The 14752-nt window shown below is 40.0% G+C and overlaps 1 protein-coding gene across 1 annotated transcript in view; it reads right to left on the bottom strand.

Annotated features, from left to right (window-relative positions):
• The window catches only part of TBCCD1 (TBCC domain containing 1), a 29289-nt gene extending 14577 nt beyond the window's left edge, over positions 1–14712 (bottom strand). Inside the window, exons 1-2 of the mRNA XM_008051103.2 lie at positions 14660–14712; positions 5296–5674 (exon numbers count right to left, since the gene is read on the bottom strand). Coding sequence (XP_008049294.1) covers positions 5296–5631 — 336 coding nt within the window. The 5' untranslated portion in view covers positions 5632–5674; positions 14660–14712. The remainder of the gene's footprint in view (positions 1–5295; positions 5675–14659) is intronic.
• Positions 14713–14752: the final 40 nt, after the last annotated feature.

Below are 14752 nucleotides of genomic sequence, written 5' to 3'. Positions count from 1 at the left end.
CCTTAAACTTTTGAGATCACTGTAGATTCACATGCAGTTGTGATAACGCATATAAACAGATCTCATATACTCTTTATACACCTAGCAAAATTATAGTACCATATCACAAACAAGATATTGACATCAATATAGTCAAGATACAAGAAAATATGTATCAACAGAAGAATCTCTTATGCTGCCCTTTAATAGCCACACTCACTTTTCTGCCCCTTCTCCTCTTCCTTATCTCCTACCAACCACTAATCTATTCTCCATCTCTATAATATTATCACTTCAAAAATGCTATGCAAATGGAATCATAAAGTATATAATCTTTTGGAATTAGCTATTTTCTTTCACTCAGAATTCCCTGATTTTATACATACTTCCATTTTTAACAATTATTTATTACATTATCATTACTTCCTCACATAATCTCCTTATGAGACTATAAGACCTTACTTTTTCCATTTTTATATTCCTAGTAACCAGCATAGAATCTGGTACATAATAAACACTCAAAAGTTTGGGAACTTCCAAAGGTGTTTTTTTCTTCCCTGAATGTTTTATTCATCTCTATATCTACAGCACCTCCAACTGTACCTAGGACATAGTAGGCCTCAAAAAATATTAGGTTTATGCCAAAGTAATTTCAGTTTTTGCATTGTTGATATTTGCCATTTGATATTGGAATACATTCTTAAATAAGTGTGGTCATGTTATACATCATTGTAATGCTCATTTCTAGCTTTATTTTTTTTTTGCTGATGACATTACTTGCTGTTTATTTTATTTTTATTTTTGACTGTGGAAATGTTAAACAAAAAGCAAATTTGAGCAATTTCTTATTTGAGTTCAAAATGGGTCATAAAGCTGCAGAGACAACTTGCAAAATCAATAGCGCATTTGGACCAGGAACTGCTAATGAATGTACAGTGCAGTGGTGGTTATAGAAGTTTTGCAAAGAAGATGAGAGCCTTGACGATGAGGAGTGTAGTAGCTGGTCATCAGAAGTTGACAATGACCAACTGGGAGCAATCAACGAAGCTGATCTTCTTACAACTACATGAGAAGTTGCCGAAGAACTCAACGTTGAACACTGTATGGTCGTTCAGCATTTGAAGCAAATTGGAAACAAACCAGAAAGTTGAAAAACTTGATGAGTGGGTGCCTCATTAGCTGACTGAAAATTTTAAAAATCGTTGTTTTGATATGTTGTCTTCTCTTACTCTATGTAACAATGAACCATTTCTTAATCAGATTATGATGTGACAAAAAGTGGATTGTATACAACTGGTGACAATCAGCTCAGTGGTCGAACTAAGAGGGTTCAAAGCACTCCCAAAGCCAAACTTGCACGGTTACTGCTTGGTGGTCTGCTGTCAGTCTGATCCATTACAGCTTTCTGAATCCTGGCAAAACCATTACATCTGAGAAGTGTTCTCAGCAAATTGATGAGATGCACCAAAAACTGCAATGCCTGCAGTCAGCATAGTCAAAGAGAAAGGGCACAATTCTTCTCCATGACAACGCCTGACTGCAAATCGCACAACCAACGGAACAAATTGGGCTACGAAGTTTTGCCTCATCTACTATATTCACTTGACCTCTCACCAACTGACTACCACTTCAAGTATCTCGATGACTTTTTAGGGGTAATGCTTTCACAATCAGTAAGAAGCAAAAAATGCTTGCCAAGAGTTCATCAAATCCCAAAGCATGGAATTTTACATTACAGGAATAAACAAACTTATTTCTTATTGGCAAAAATGTGTTGATTGTAATGGTTCCTATTTTGATTAATAAAAATGTCTCTGAGTCTAGTTATCATGATTTAAGATTCACGGTCTGAAACTGCAATTACATTTGTACCAACCTAATATTTGATTAATGAATCAATGTACTCCCCTTCCCCTCTTGGTTGCTTGACAAACTTCTTTTCGATTTCCAAAACCTTGTTTAGATATTACCCCATATGGTAGAGATTGGCTAGATGCTAACTTAATACCTTTTCTCTTCTTACTGGGCACACAGTTAGAGGGTATTTCCCACTTTCCCTTAGAGTTAGATATGGTATAACTGAGTTACGTCCAACAGAATGTGGGTGAATTTATATTTACAACTTGCAAACTTGACCCATAAAATTCTTCCCCCCCAAAAAATGGAAGCAAAAACTCTGAGGCCACAATGTGCATGACTGTGGCAAACTGTATTATTACTTGCAATTTTTCATTTTCCCATTCTCCAAGAGGCTTATCCAGCCCAACCCATGGGCAGGAAATTTTCCTGACCTCCTAAAAGGTGGTTTATTTTCCATCTCATTAACTTTCTGTTTTGCCATGTGTCAAAGCCTTAGCCAATGGAATGAAAGTAGTCAGAGTTTATGTTACATTTGAGCACAAGTTTTAAGAAGCATTATGAAGGCCCAGAAATAAACCCACACATATATGCTCAACTAATTTTCCACAAGGGTACCAAGAATACAAAATGGGGAAAAACTAGTTTCTTCAATAAATGCTGCTGGGAAAACTGGATATCCATATGCAAAAGAATGAAATTGGGCTCATAGATTATACCATACACAATCAACTTAAAATGAATTAAAAACTTAAATGTAATATCTGGGATAGGCATGGTGGCTCAAGCCTATAATCCCAGCACTTTGGGAGGCCAAGGTGAGAGGACTGCCTGAGCCCATGGGTTGGAGACCAGCCTGGGCACCTTGGCGAGACCATATCTCTACAATAAATCAAAACATTCACTGGGCGTGGTGGCACGTGCCTGTAGTTCCAGTTACTTGGAAGGCTCAGGCGGAAGGATTGCCTGAGCACAGAAGGTCGAGGATGCAGTGGTCATGAGCATGCCACTGCACCCCAACCTGGGCAACAGAGTGAGACTCCAATAAAAAATAAATAAAATAAAATAATGTAAAATCTAAAAAGGTAAATCTCTTAGAAGAAAATAGGGAAAAAGCTTCCTGACACTGGTCTTGGTGATAATATTTTGGATCTGATACCAAAAGCATAGGCAACAAATACGAAAATAAACAAGTGAGATTGCATCAAACTGAGAAGCTTCTGCACAGCAAAGGAAACAATCCACAAAATGAAAAGGCAAACTATATATTTGATAAGGAGTTACCATCCAAAATATAAAATGAACTCCTATAACTTAATAGCAAGAAAAAACCAAATAACCAAATTTAAAAATGGGCAAATGATCTGAAAAGACATTTCTCCAAAGAAGATATACAGATGGCCAGCAGGTATATGAAAAGGTGCTTAATATTAATAACTAGGGAAATGCAAATCAAAACCACAATGAGGTATCATCTCACACTTGTTAACAAAAGATCAACAGGTATTGGCAAGGATTTGAAGAAAAGGGAACCCTAATACATTGTTGCTGGGAATGTAAATTAGTATAGAGCCATCATAAAAAATATCTTCCTCAAAAATTAAAAATAGAACTACCAATCGATCCAGCAATCCCACTTCTGAGTACTTAGTCAAAGAAATTGAAGTCAAGATTTTAAAGAGATACCTGTACTCTCATGTTCATCGCAGTATTATTGACAATGGCCAAGATATGGAAGGAACCTAAATATCCACAGATGGATGAATGGATAAAGAAAATGTTGTGTGTGCATATAAATATATATACACACACTAGAATATTATTCAGCCTTTAAAAAGAAAGAAATCTTGCCATTTTCAACAATATGGATGAACCTGGAAGACATTATGCTAAGTGAAATAAGCTAGACACAGAAAGACAAATACTGTATAATCTCACTTGTTTGTGGAATCTAGAATAGTCAAACTTAGGGTCAGGCTCAGTGGCTCATGTCTGTAATCCCAGCACTTTGGGAAGCTGAGTCAGGAGGATCGCTAGAGCCCAGGAGTTTGAGATAGCTTTGGGCAACAAGTGAGACCTTGTTACTATAAAACAAAATTTTTAAAAAATTTCTTTTAATTAGCAAAAAAATAAAGTAAAATAGTCAAAAGCATAGAAACTATGAGAATGGTGATTGTCAAGAGCTGGGAGAAGAGGGAAATGCAGAAATGATGGTCAAAGGCTACAAAATTAAGGAAAATTGTGTTCTGAAGATCAGTTATACAGCATAGTGCCTATAGCTCACAATACCGTACTGTATACTTAAAATTTTCTAAGAGGGCAGATCTTATGTTGAGTATTCTTAACACAAACAAGCACAGAATGATAATAATAAAAGAGGCAGGAGAAACTTTGAGAGGTGATGGATATGTCTATGGCCTTGATGGTGGTGATCGTTTCATAGTATATACTCATCCCCAAACTCATCAAGTTGTATACATAAATAATAAGAGATATTATGAGTTTCCTCCTGTTCTGTTGCTCTTCCCTTCTGTTACAAGAATGAGAATGATCTATACATAAGTTGTTTCTTCAGCCTCGGTTCCCAAGTGAAAAAAAGACATAGAGACAAGCTATAGCCTGGAAGACAGCCATAGATGAAGTGCAGCCTACATGTAAAATGATCAAGAAATAAAATTCTGTTACTGTAAGCCACTGGAATTTTGGTGTTTGTTTTTAACTACAGCAAGACTGATTAACATAAGAGTGACTGCAAATGATAGAAGCATGGATCCCTGGGTCACTGCTTGGACAAGAGCAGTCCAGAGAGTCATCCAACCAGGTGCACTTGTGTTGGACTGCTGCATGAATGAAAAACTGTTATTGTTCAAAGTCATTTAAATACTGGGTTGTGTGTTACTGTAATTAGCTTACTCTGATTAATATATTTTCTCTATGAAGTCTTTTTCTGATCAACAGAATACCTTATTCTTCATTCAATTTCTGTACTTAGTACAAACTTTTGTTATACATATCACTATAAAATAGCACTTTTTCATGCCAGTGTCCCCTACTAGTCTATAAAATCCATGAGGGCAGAGATACTGTCCTAATTACTTATGAAGCCCAGAACATAGCAGATGTTCCTTTAAAAATAGTTAGGTGCCCTGACTGTAACATATCAGTGGTTTATAACATTCACTCACTCCAAAATATTTTTAAAATCTGTGAAAACATTTCTCTCTTTCAACTACAGGGTTCCTGTAACATTACTGCTTTGAGAGTAGGTGACTAAGGATTGGTAAGTAAGGACTTGCCACTAACTACATTAAATACTGTCAAACTAAAACTGCTAAAACCCTAATGGTAACTTGACATTACAAAGGTCATTAATCTAAAACCTTAAACTATACAGCTAGTACAAAAATTAAGAATGGTTAATTTCCTAAAGTAATTAAACACACACATATCAATTCATACCTGATTTTTCTGCTTTTCAACTTCATCCTCAGACATGCAGTTGGACAGAACCTCAGACCATTCCAAGCGTTCCTCAGGTGTCTTCACCGAAAGACTATCAAATATTTCAAAGTAAAGCCATGCCAGGTCCTTAGCCAACTGCAGCTTCCCACATGCAATGTGCCTCCATGTAGACCAGAAGAGGCGTGGGTAAGCTCCCTCTGTGGCCCGGGTTCGCACATAGGTGGCTATCTTCCTGAGATAGTGAAGACTAAACTTGGATGGAGGGGGCACCTGCAAGGCACCCACCATAAAGGGTTCTGCTTTCACCCAAAGGAGAACTCCAGACCGATCCATGTTATCTCTAAGGACATCTGGATGAAAAGCCGTCTTTGCATACCTAGGAAACAAAGTTTCTTCACAAACTGATTTGAAACAAGTCTCATTTATACATTTTCTTGGAAGGTGACCCATCTCTTAAAGGCACTCCATCATCAGTTTAAAAAGCAGCTCTAATTTATCAACCAAGAGAACAGGTTTTTGATAATATCTCATTACAATCTACTTGAGGAAAAAACTGTAATAAATTCTTACTTGAATTGTTAGAAATGGTTGTTTCAAGAAGAGTGTAACTGTATGAAATCTGAGTGAGATCCCTGCTCAGGGCAAGAAGAAAATAAGAAACACAGTAGCAAGAGAAGTCATTCTATCATGGGAAAACTTGCTCTACCCTAAGGGAGAACACTGATCAAAATGAAAGGAATAAAATTTCACAGAGTTAAATCACTTACACATAGAGGACAGCTGGTTATAGATTTGGTGTGTTAGCTAACCATATATGTTCAATATTAAGCACTAATATGAGGTAGCAGACAAGAATGCTAATGTGAATGTAAGCTGTAAAATCAGATCAAGGGGGGGTAGGGACAAGATAGTCACTTTGTAGCAGCAGACTGGTGCCTCTCTCACCTAGCAAGACAGAGAGTAGGGACCCAGCTGCCAATATACAGAAATACCCTGAGCACTTTTGGACAGGCAAAACACCTTGCACCCAGTGGAGGTGTCTTTGAGCACACAGAAACCAGAAAGCAATGGCAGATGTAGAATCCTGGGGGTCCCATCCTCCACCCTGTGCCAGGCTCCAAATAAAGCTCTGCTTAATAAAGGAGTAGAGTGAGTGATTCTAAGATGCTTTGAGTCAGTTCACCCCTCCCAGTCATATGACAGCTGTCAGTCCCACATGGGAGGAGACCTTGTCAGGGCACAGTGACAGGCAATAGAAACCCAAGTGGAATGAGGAACAAAACCCATGCACTGGCCACCACCATGGCCACTAGTTCTTAGGCAGGAAAAAACCGCCTGCACAGGAAATCTGAATGGCATGTCCACTCTGGCAGCTAGTGGAGAAACAGACCAGCATCTCTCTTGCCAAGCAAGGCAGAGAATAGGAACCCAGCCACCAATAGCTGGAGATAATGAACACTTTTGGATGAGTGAAACACCCTGCAGCCAGTAAAGGTCTCTTTGAACACACAGAGATCAGCAAATGATGGCAGGTGTGGGAATCCAGTATCCCATCCCCCACTGTGCACCAGGCTAGTATAAGAACTGAGGTCCCTCCTGCTGAAGGAGTGGAGTGAGTGATTCTAAGATGCTCTGAGTCGGTTCACCCTCTCCCAGCTGGATGTAGGCCATGGGTCACACACAGCAGAGGCTGAAAACTGGTCCAACTAGTGTAGCAGTGGGAGTGAAAACCTGCAATAATGAACACCTGCCACAGGATGGCGCAAGGAGTAGAAGTTAATGCTCCTTTCTCTCTCAATAAGTGACAAAATTACAGAGTAGGAAAAGAGACCTGTCATCAATGAGGAAAAATCAATGGAAAAACACAAGCAACACTAATAGGGCACTTGTTCCCAAACTGGGCAAAGTGAGGACCAACGGGAGGCCCAAACTTCACCTGTACAATGACCACGTATGTACCTAACCCTGAATTGTACCCCACATCTTTAAAAAACAACAACAAACAAAACAGGCAACCCTCAGAGTCCTAAAGAGACAGTGCCTGAAAAAACAGCCATCAGAGCAGAAACAATGGAAACCCCCTAGAACAACCTGCCCCACATGACAGCCACAGAAATCAGAGGTCGGATGGCAAAAAAAAAAAAGGAACCAAGAGAAACAAAGAACAAAACTCAATGAAATCATACAGGAAGCAAAAGCGGAGTTGATTAATTTAAAAAAAAAGGCTATTTTGAAAAAATGGAAATAAAGAACTACATCAATCAATAATAAAGTAACAAGAACAGGGAGGAGAATCAACCAAGGAAAGAAAAGACTCTCAGAGCTTGAAGACCAAAATATGGAATTAACCCAACTTGTCAAAAACATAGGGAAAAAGCTCAAAAAGAAGCAAAGCTTCTGAGAGAGGTGGGGCTATGTCAAGAAGCCAAATCTATACCTGACTGGTATCCCTGAAGCAGAAAGGCAAACAGAGAACATCATGGAACAAGCATTTCATGAGGTCATCCAAGAAAACTTCATCCCACCAGAGATGTGACCATTCAAGCACAAGAGATTCAGAGAACCCCTTTAAGGTATCACATGAGAAGACCATTGCCTAGAGATAAGGCCATCTGCCTCTACAAAGTAAGCATTAAAGAAAAATATCCTAAGCCAGGTGCGGTGGCTCAAGCCTGTAATCCCAACACTTTGGGAGGCCAAGGTAAGGGGATTGTCTCGGTTCAGGGGTTTGAGACCAGCCTGGACAACTTGGTGAGACCTCATCTCTACAATAAATCAAAAAATTAGCCGGGTGTGGTAGCATGCGCCTGTAGTTCCAGCTACTTGAAAGGCCGAGGCAGAAGGATCACCTGAATCCAGCAGGTCAAGGCTGCAGTGGCTGTGAGCATGCCACTGCACTCCAGCCTGGGTGACAGAGTAAGACTCCAACTCAAAAAAAAGAAAAAAGAAAAAAGTCCTAAAGGCAGTGAGAGAGAAAGGTCAGACTACCTACTGGGGAGAAGCCATTAGAATCACTCTAGAGGTATCTGCAGAAACACTACAAGCCAGAAGGGACTGGAGTCCAACTTTTAACGTGCTTAAAGAAAAGCAATTCCAGCCAAGAATTTTCTACTTCACCAAGCTAAGTTTCATCAGTGACAGACAATTAAAATCCTTCACAGGCATCCAGTCCCTAAGAGAATATTCTGCCTCCAGACCAGCCTTTCAGGAGATGCTTAAGAAGGTGATAAACACAGGGAGGAAAAAAAAAACAGTCACGCCCATCACAAAAGTACAGGCAAACACAGAGTTAATAGAGCACACCCAGCATTCACACAAATGAACACACACACATATATGAATACAAAAGTTAAAAGGAAACAAAGAAATCCCCTAAGAGTTCTATGACAGGGACAAACACTCAAATTTCAATAATCAACTTGAACATGAATGAAATAAATGCACCACTGAAGAGACACAGAGAGGCAAACTGGATTTTTTTTAAAAAAGCATGATTCAACAAGCTGCTGCCTTCAGGAAACTCATCTCATTACTAAGGATACCCACAGACTCAAAGAAAGAACCTGGAAAATGATCTTTCAGGCAAATAGAAAACACATGGCAGGAATAACAATTCTGACATCAGACAAAGCAGTCTCCAAGCTAACAAAAGTTAAAAAGAACAAAGAAGGACACTACATAACGATAAAAGGCTCAACCCACCAACAAGAAATATCCATCCTAAACATATATTCACCCAACACAGAAGTACCAGGTTTCATAAAACTACTAAGTAGCCAGGCACGGTGGCTCGCGCTTGTAATCCCAGCACTTTGAGAGGTGGAGGCAAGAGGACTGCCTGAGCCCAGGGTTTGAGACCAGCCTGGGCAACTTGACGAGACCGCATCACTACAATAAATCAAAAAAATTAGTTGGGCGTTGTGGCACGTGCCTGTAGTTCCAGCTACTTGAAAGGTTAAAGTGAAAGGATCACCTGAACCCAGCAGGTCAAGGCTGCAGTGGCTGTGAGCGTGCCACTGCACTCCAGTCTGGGACAGTGAGATTCTGACTCAAAAATAAATAAATAAATAAATAAATGAATAAACAAACAAACAAACAAACTACTAAGTAAACTAAGAGAGGACACGGACTCTCACACAATCATAGTTGGAGATCATCAAGGCAAAAAAACAACAAAGAGATCCAAAACCTCAACTTGATGCTTGACCAAATGGACTAAATGGACATCTACAGAACACTTCACCCAGTAACTAAAGAGTATACATCCAACTCATCAGCACATAGAAAATACTCCAAGATCAACCACATTCTCAGGCATAAATCAAGCATGAATGAATTTCAAAAGATTGAGATAATACCATTCATCTCTTCAGATCACAATGGAATAAAAATAAATATTGCCACCAATAAGATCCCCCCAAAACCCACAAAGACATGGACACTAAACAACATGCTCTGGATGACACCTGGGTCAACATGGAAATCAAGACAAATAAAAAGATTCCTGGAAACAAATGAAAACAAAGACACATCTTAGCAGAATCTCTGGGATACCATGAAAGCAATGGTAAGAGGAAAATTCATAACATTGCACACACACATCAAGAAAACAGAAAGATCACAAGTAAACAGCCTAACATCACACCTATGGGAGCTGGAAAGGCAAGATTACCAAAATCCTAACTTCAGCAAACGAATCCAGATCACCAAGATAAAACCAAAACTGCAGAACACAGAAGACAGAAATATCACAGAAAGGCTGAACAAGACAATAAGCTGGTTCTTTGAAAGGATAAATAAGATTGACAGATTGACTTTAAAAAAAAAAAAAAAAAGATAAAGAAAGTCCAAATAAACACAAGGAGAAACTCAAAAGGTGAAGTCACAACTGACCCTGAAGAAATTCAAAAGATTACCAGAGATTACTATGAAGACTTGTTTGCAAATAAACTTGAAAACCTAAAGGAAATGGAGGACTTTCTGACATCACACAACCACCCAAGGTTAAAATAAGAAGAAACTGAAACTCTAAACAGACCAATAACAATCCAGGAAATAGACTCAGTCATAAGCAATCTGCCCACCAAAAAAAGCCCTGGACCAGATGGTTTCCCAGTTGAATTCTACAAGACACATAAGGGGGAGCTGATACTAATCTTATTGAAAGTATTCTAAACAATGGAGAATGATGGAATTCTCCCCAAATCACTTTATGAAGCTAACATCATACTGATACCCAAACCTGGCAAAGACCCATCAAGGAAAGATAATTATAGATCAATCTCCTTTATGAACATAGACACAAAAAAATCTCAACAAGATTCTAGCAAATCATATCCAACAACACATCTCACCATGACCAGGTGGGCTTCATTCTTGGGATGCAGGGCTGGTTCAACATTCATTAGACCATAAACATAATTCAGTACATTAAGAGATGTAAAACCAAGAACCACATGATTACATTAATAGATGCAGAAAAAGCATTCAACAAAATCCAGCATCCCTTCTTGATAAAAACCCTTGAGCACCTAGGCATATAAAGAACACTCCTCAAATCAGTAAAAGCCATCTATGATAAACTCACAGCCAACCCCTCTCAATGGGCAAAAATTTGAAGCATTCTCCCTGAATGGGAATAAGACAAGGATGCACACTCTCACCCCTACTGTTCAATACAGTGCTAGAAGTCCTAGTGAGAGCAACCAGGCAAGAGAAGGAAATCAGGGGTATCCAAATAGGAAAAGAGGAAGTTAAGCTATCCTTCTTCAATGTTATAACTTAAAAACGCAAGGGAGCCCATCAAAAGCCTCCTCACACTGATAAACAACTTTGGTAAAGTTTTAGGGTACTCATCAAACTGAAAAGCTCTGCAAAGTAAAAGAAACCATTAAAAGAGTGCAGAGACAGCCCACAGAAAAGGAAAAAATATTGGCCAACTGTATATCTGACAAAGGCCTAACATTCAGAATCTATAGGGAACTCAAAGTGAAAGGAAAAAAACAAACAACCCCATCAAAAAGTAGGCAAAGGACATGAACAGATACTTCTCAAAAGAAGACATACAAGCAGCCAAAAGACACATGAAAAAATGCTCAGCCTCACCAGTCATCAGAGAAATGCAAATCAAAACTACAGTGAGATACCACATAACTCCAGTAAGGATGGCTATCCTTAATAAGTCAAAAAACAATAGATGCTGGTATGGGTGTGGTGAAAAGGGAATGCCTCTACACAGTTGGCAGGAGTGCAAACTGGTTCAACCTCTATGGAAAGTGGTGTGGCAATTCCTAAAAGAACTAATAATTAACCTTCCATATGGTCCAGCAATCCCTCTACTGGGAATATACCCAGAGGAACATAAATTGTTCTCCCAAAAAGACACCAGCACATGCATGTTTACTGCCATATTATTCACAGTAGCAAAAACACAGAACCAAACCCTACTCCACATTGAAAGTGGACTGGACAAAGAAAATGTGGTACACATTCATGATAGAGTATTACACAGCCATAAAGAACAAAATCATGGACTTTGCAGCAAATTGAATGGAGTTGAAGACCATCATACTAAGTGATCTATCACAGCAACAAAGAACTGAATACACATGTTCTCACTCATAAGTGGACCTTGAACAATAGTCACAAGCGCTGATGGGAGGGATTGGTACTGCTAGGAGAGGGAGGGAAGGAGGATGGTGGGGGGCATGTGACAACACAAGGGGGACCTGGTCTACTACCAGAAGGACTGAGGGCCAGTTAGAAGCCCAAACTTCACCTGCATACAGTTTATTTATGTAGTTAATACTCACTTGTACCCCATCTTTATAATAAAAATTTTTAAAAAGAGATCAAAGGAAGTTATAGCATCTTTACCTCTGTTAACAGTGAACCCACTGGCATATTCTATCATGTTAAGTTCAGGTGTAGTATTTTAGATTTTCTTTGTTGTTTCCTTGTTATGACGATAATAAATGATTTTTATGGAACATTTATAAAATATCCAAAAGTAGAAGGAGGAAATTATCCACAATCTCATCACTAAAGGACAACCAGTTTATATTTTTATTGTACTTCCTCCTTGTTTTATTTTTACAGAAACATTAGTTTTTGAATTTTAACAATTGTGAAAATATCACACATACAATTCTGTACTGTTTTAAAAGCTTTATAGCATTCTACATAAATGTACTCCAATTTCTGCAACTGTTCTCTTATTTTAAGATTTTTAGCCTTATAATAAAGTTCAAAGTCTGGAAGTGTGAAACCTCTGGCTTTGTTCCTTTTGCTGAGGAGTGTTTTGGCTATTGTGCTCTTTTTTGTTTCCATATTAATTTCTGTCTTAAAGTAGATTTAAGATTTTTCACAAAAACATCACAGGCAAAATATTAATCACTGTTGAAGCTGGGTGATGGGCACAGGGGGGCTCATTTACTTATTATACTTTTGTGTGTGCTAAACATTTTCATTATAAAAAGTTCAAACGTCACTATTATAAATATCATTTTTCTTCATATTTTCTGCATTATGAATTATTTCCTTGAGAAATTTTTCAGATGGGCATTTGTGACATGAAATTATTTACATTTTCAAAGCTTTTTATTTATTTTTTATTTTTTGAGTCATAGTCTCACTCTGTTACCTAGGCTGTAGTGCAGTGGAATGCTCACTTAGCTTTGACCTGCTGGGCTCAGGTGATCCTTCCTCCTCAGCCTTCCAAGTAGCTGGAACTATAGGCATATGCCACCATGCCTAACTAATTTTTTGGTTTATTGTAGAGCCGAGGTCTTGCCAATGCCCAGGCTGGTAGCAACCCCTAGGCTCAGGCAATCCTCTCACCTCTGCCTCTCAAAGTGTTGGGATTACACGCATAAACCACTACACCCAGCTATGTTTTTCTTTTGTTTTGTTTTTAAGTCAGGCTCGCCACAGCCTCGACCTCCTGGGATCAGGCAATCCTTCTGCCGCAGCCTCACAAGTAGTCCGAAGTTTTTGACATATATTCCCATTGCTTTCCAAATGATTTTATCAAATTGTCCTAACATTTGACTGTGGTACCCACTTCATTGTGCACTCCTCAGCATTAACAGCATCATTTTAATAAAATCTAAAAAGTCATTTAAAAAAACTAATTATGGTCAGGTATGGTGGCTCATGCCTGTAATCCCAGCACTTTGGGAGGCCAAGGTGAGAGGACTGCTTGAGCCCAGTAGTTCGAGATCAGCCTATACAACATAGTGAGACCTCATCTCTGCAAAAACTCAAAAAGTTAGCTGGGCATGGTGATGTGTGTCTGTAGTCCCAGCTACTTGGGAGACTGAGGTGGGAGGATCACTTGAGCCCAGTAGGTAGAAGCTGTGGTAAGCCGGGATTTCAGCACGGCACTCTAGTCTGGGTCACAAAGTGAGACCCTGACTCAACAAAAGAAAAAAAAATCAATTACATGACAGATTAAAAAATGTTTTATTACCATATTTTACATTTGATTCTAAGAAAATTGTGCTTCCCTTGAGAATGACCTGTTCAAAAAAAAATAAGTGGTATGAATCGATTACTATGTTGTTCAGGTAACATACTAAATACTGTACATACTTCACTTTTCAATCTCACAATCACCTAGAGATACAGTACATAAGATTGTTTAGAGAAGTGAAGGGACTTACCCAAAGACACATAATGAGTTGGCAAGCCCTAGGTTAGGATTCAGGTCTGACTTGAGAACTGCATTGCTACAAATGTACTTTGGGAATTCAGTTTGGGGAGAATCTCTGAAAAATGGGAGTGGATCTAGAAGAGCACTATCAGAATACAGAGCCTTAGACACGAGGCCACCGAAGGGCCAGGTCAAAGAATACGGGGGCTAGAACCCAGAAGCAGGGCGCGAAGCATCAACGGCAGCAGTCTTTGAAAATGGAATGGCTTGGCGTCGCTGTAAAACCAGACGATGGAAGCTAAGGGAGGAAGTTCTCCCCAAAACGTCAACAGGCTCCTCTGTGTGAGGTACTGAGCTCCCGTCAAATATCAGATCCTGAGGATGGACCCCTATGCTAACTCCCAGAGGGCTAAATTCGCAAACAGAAACCCTCTGGGTGCGCTGGGGTCAAGGGTCCTCTGGGGTCAAGGGTCCTCGAGTCGGGAGATGGGCGCGGGCCCAAGGCGGAAGACCCTCCCGAGGCTTCGCCGCCACCTCGGGTCGCCCGAGCGCCACAACCAGACTTGGGAAACGCAGACGCCCACGCTGACAGGGCCCGTGGTGGCCCCGAGGCGCGGCGAGTGCGGAGGCAGCCACCTCAGCCCAGCCCGAGCCTGAAGCGTGATGGACCCACCCCTCCGTCCCCGGCGCCAGCCCGCCCGCGGTTACCTGCGAAGGCGGACCCCGTCCGCCGCCCTCTCCGCGCGCCACTGCGCCCCGCGCCCACTGCGCAAGCGCGAGGCGCCGCACCACCGAGAACCC

This window comes from Carlito syrichta, unplaced genomic scaffold (genome assembly GCF_000164805.1).
Source record: "Carlito syrichta isolate Samal-C Ts95f unplaced genomic scaffold, Tarsius_syrichta-2.0.1 Scaffold63716, whole genome shotgun sequence".
In the NCBI taxonomy this organism is placed as follows: domain Eukaryota; kingdom Metazoa; phylum Chordata; class Mammalia; order Primates; family Tarsiidae; genus Carlito; species Carlito syrichta.
Note: the sequence above shows the minus strand (reverse complement) of the source record. Positions and strands in the feature narration are given on the sequence as shown.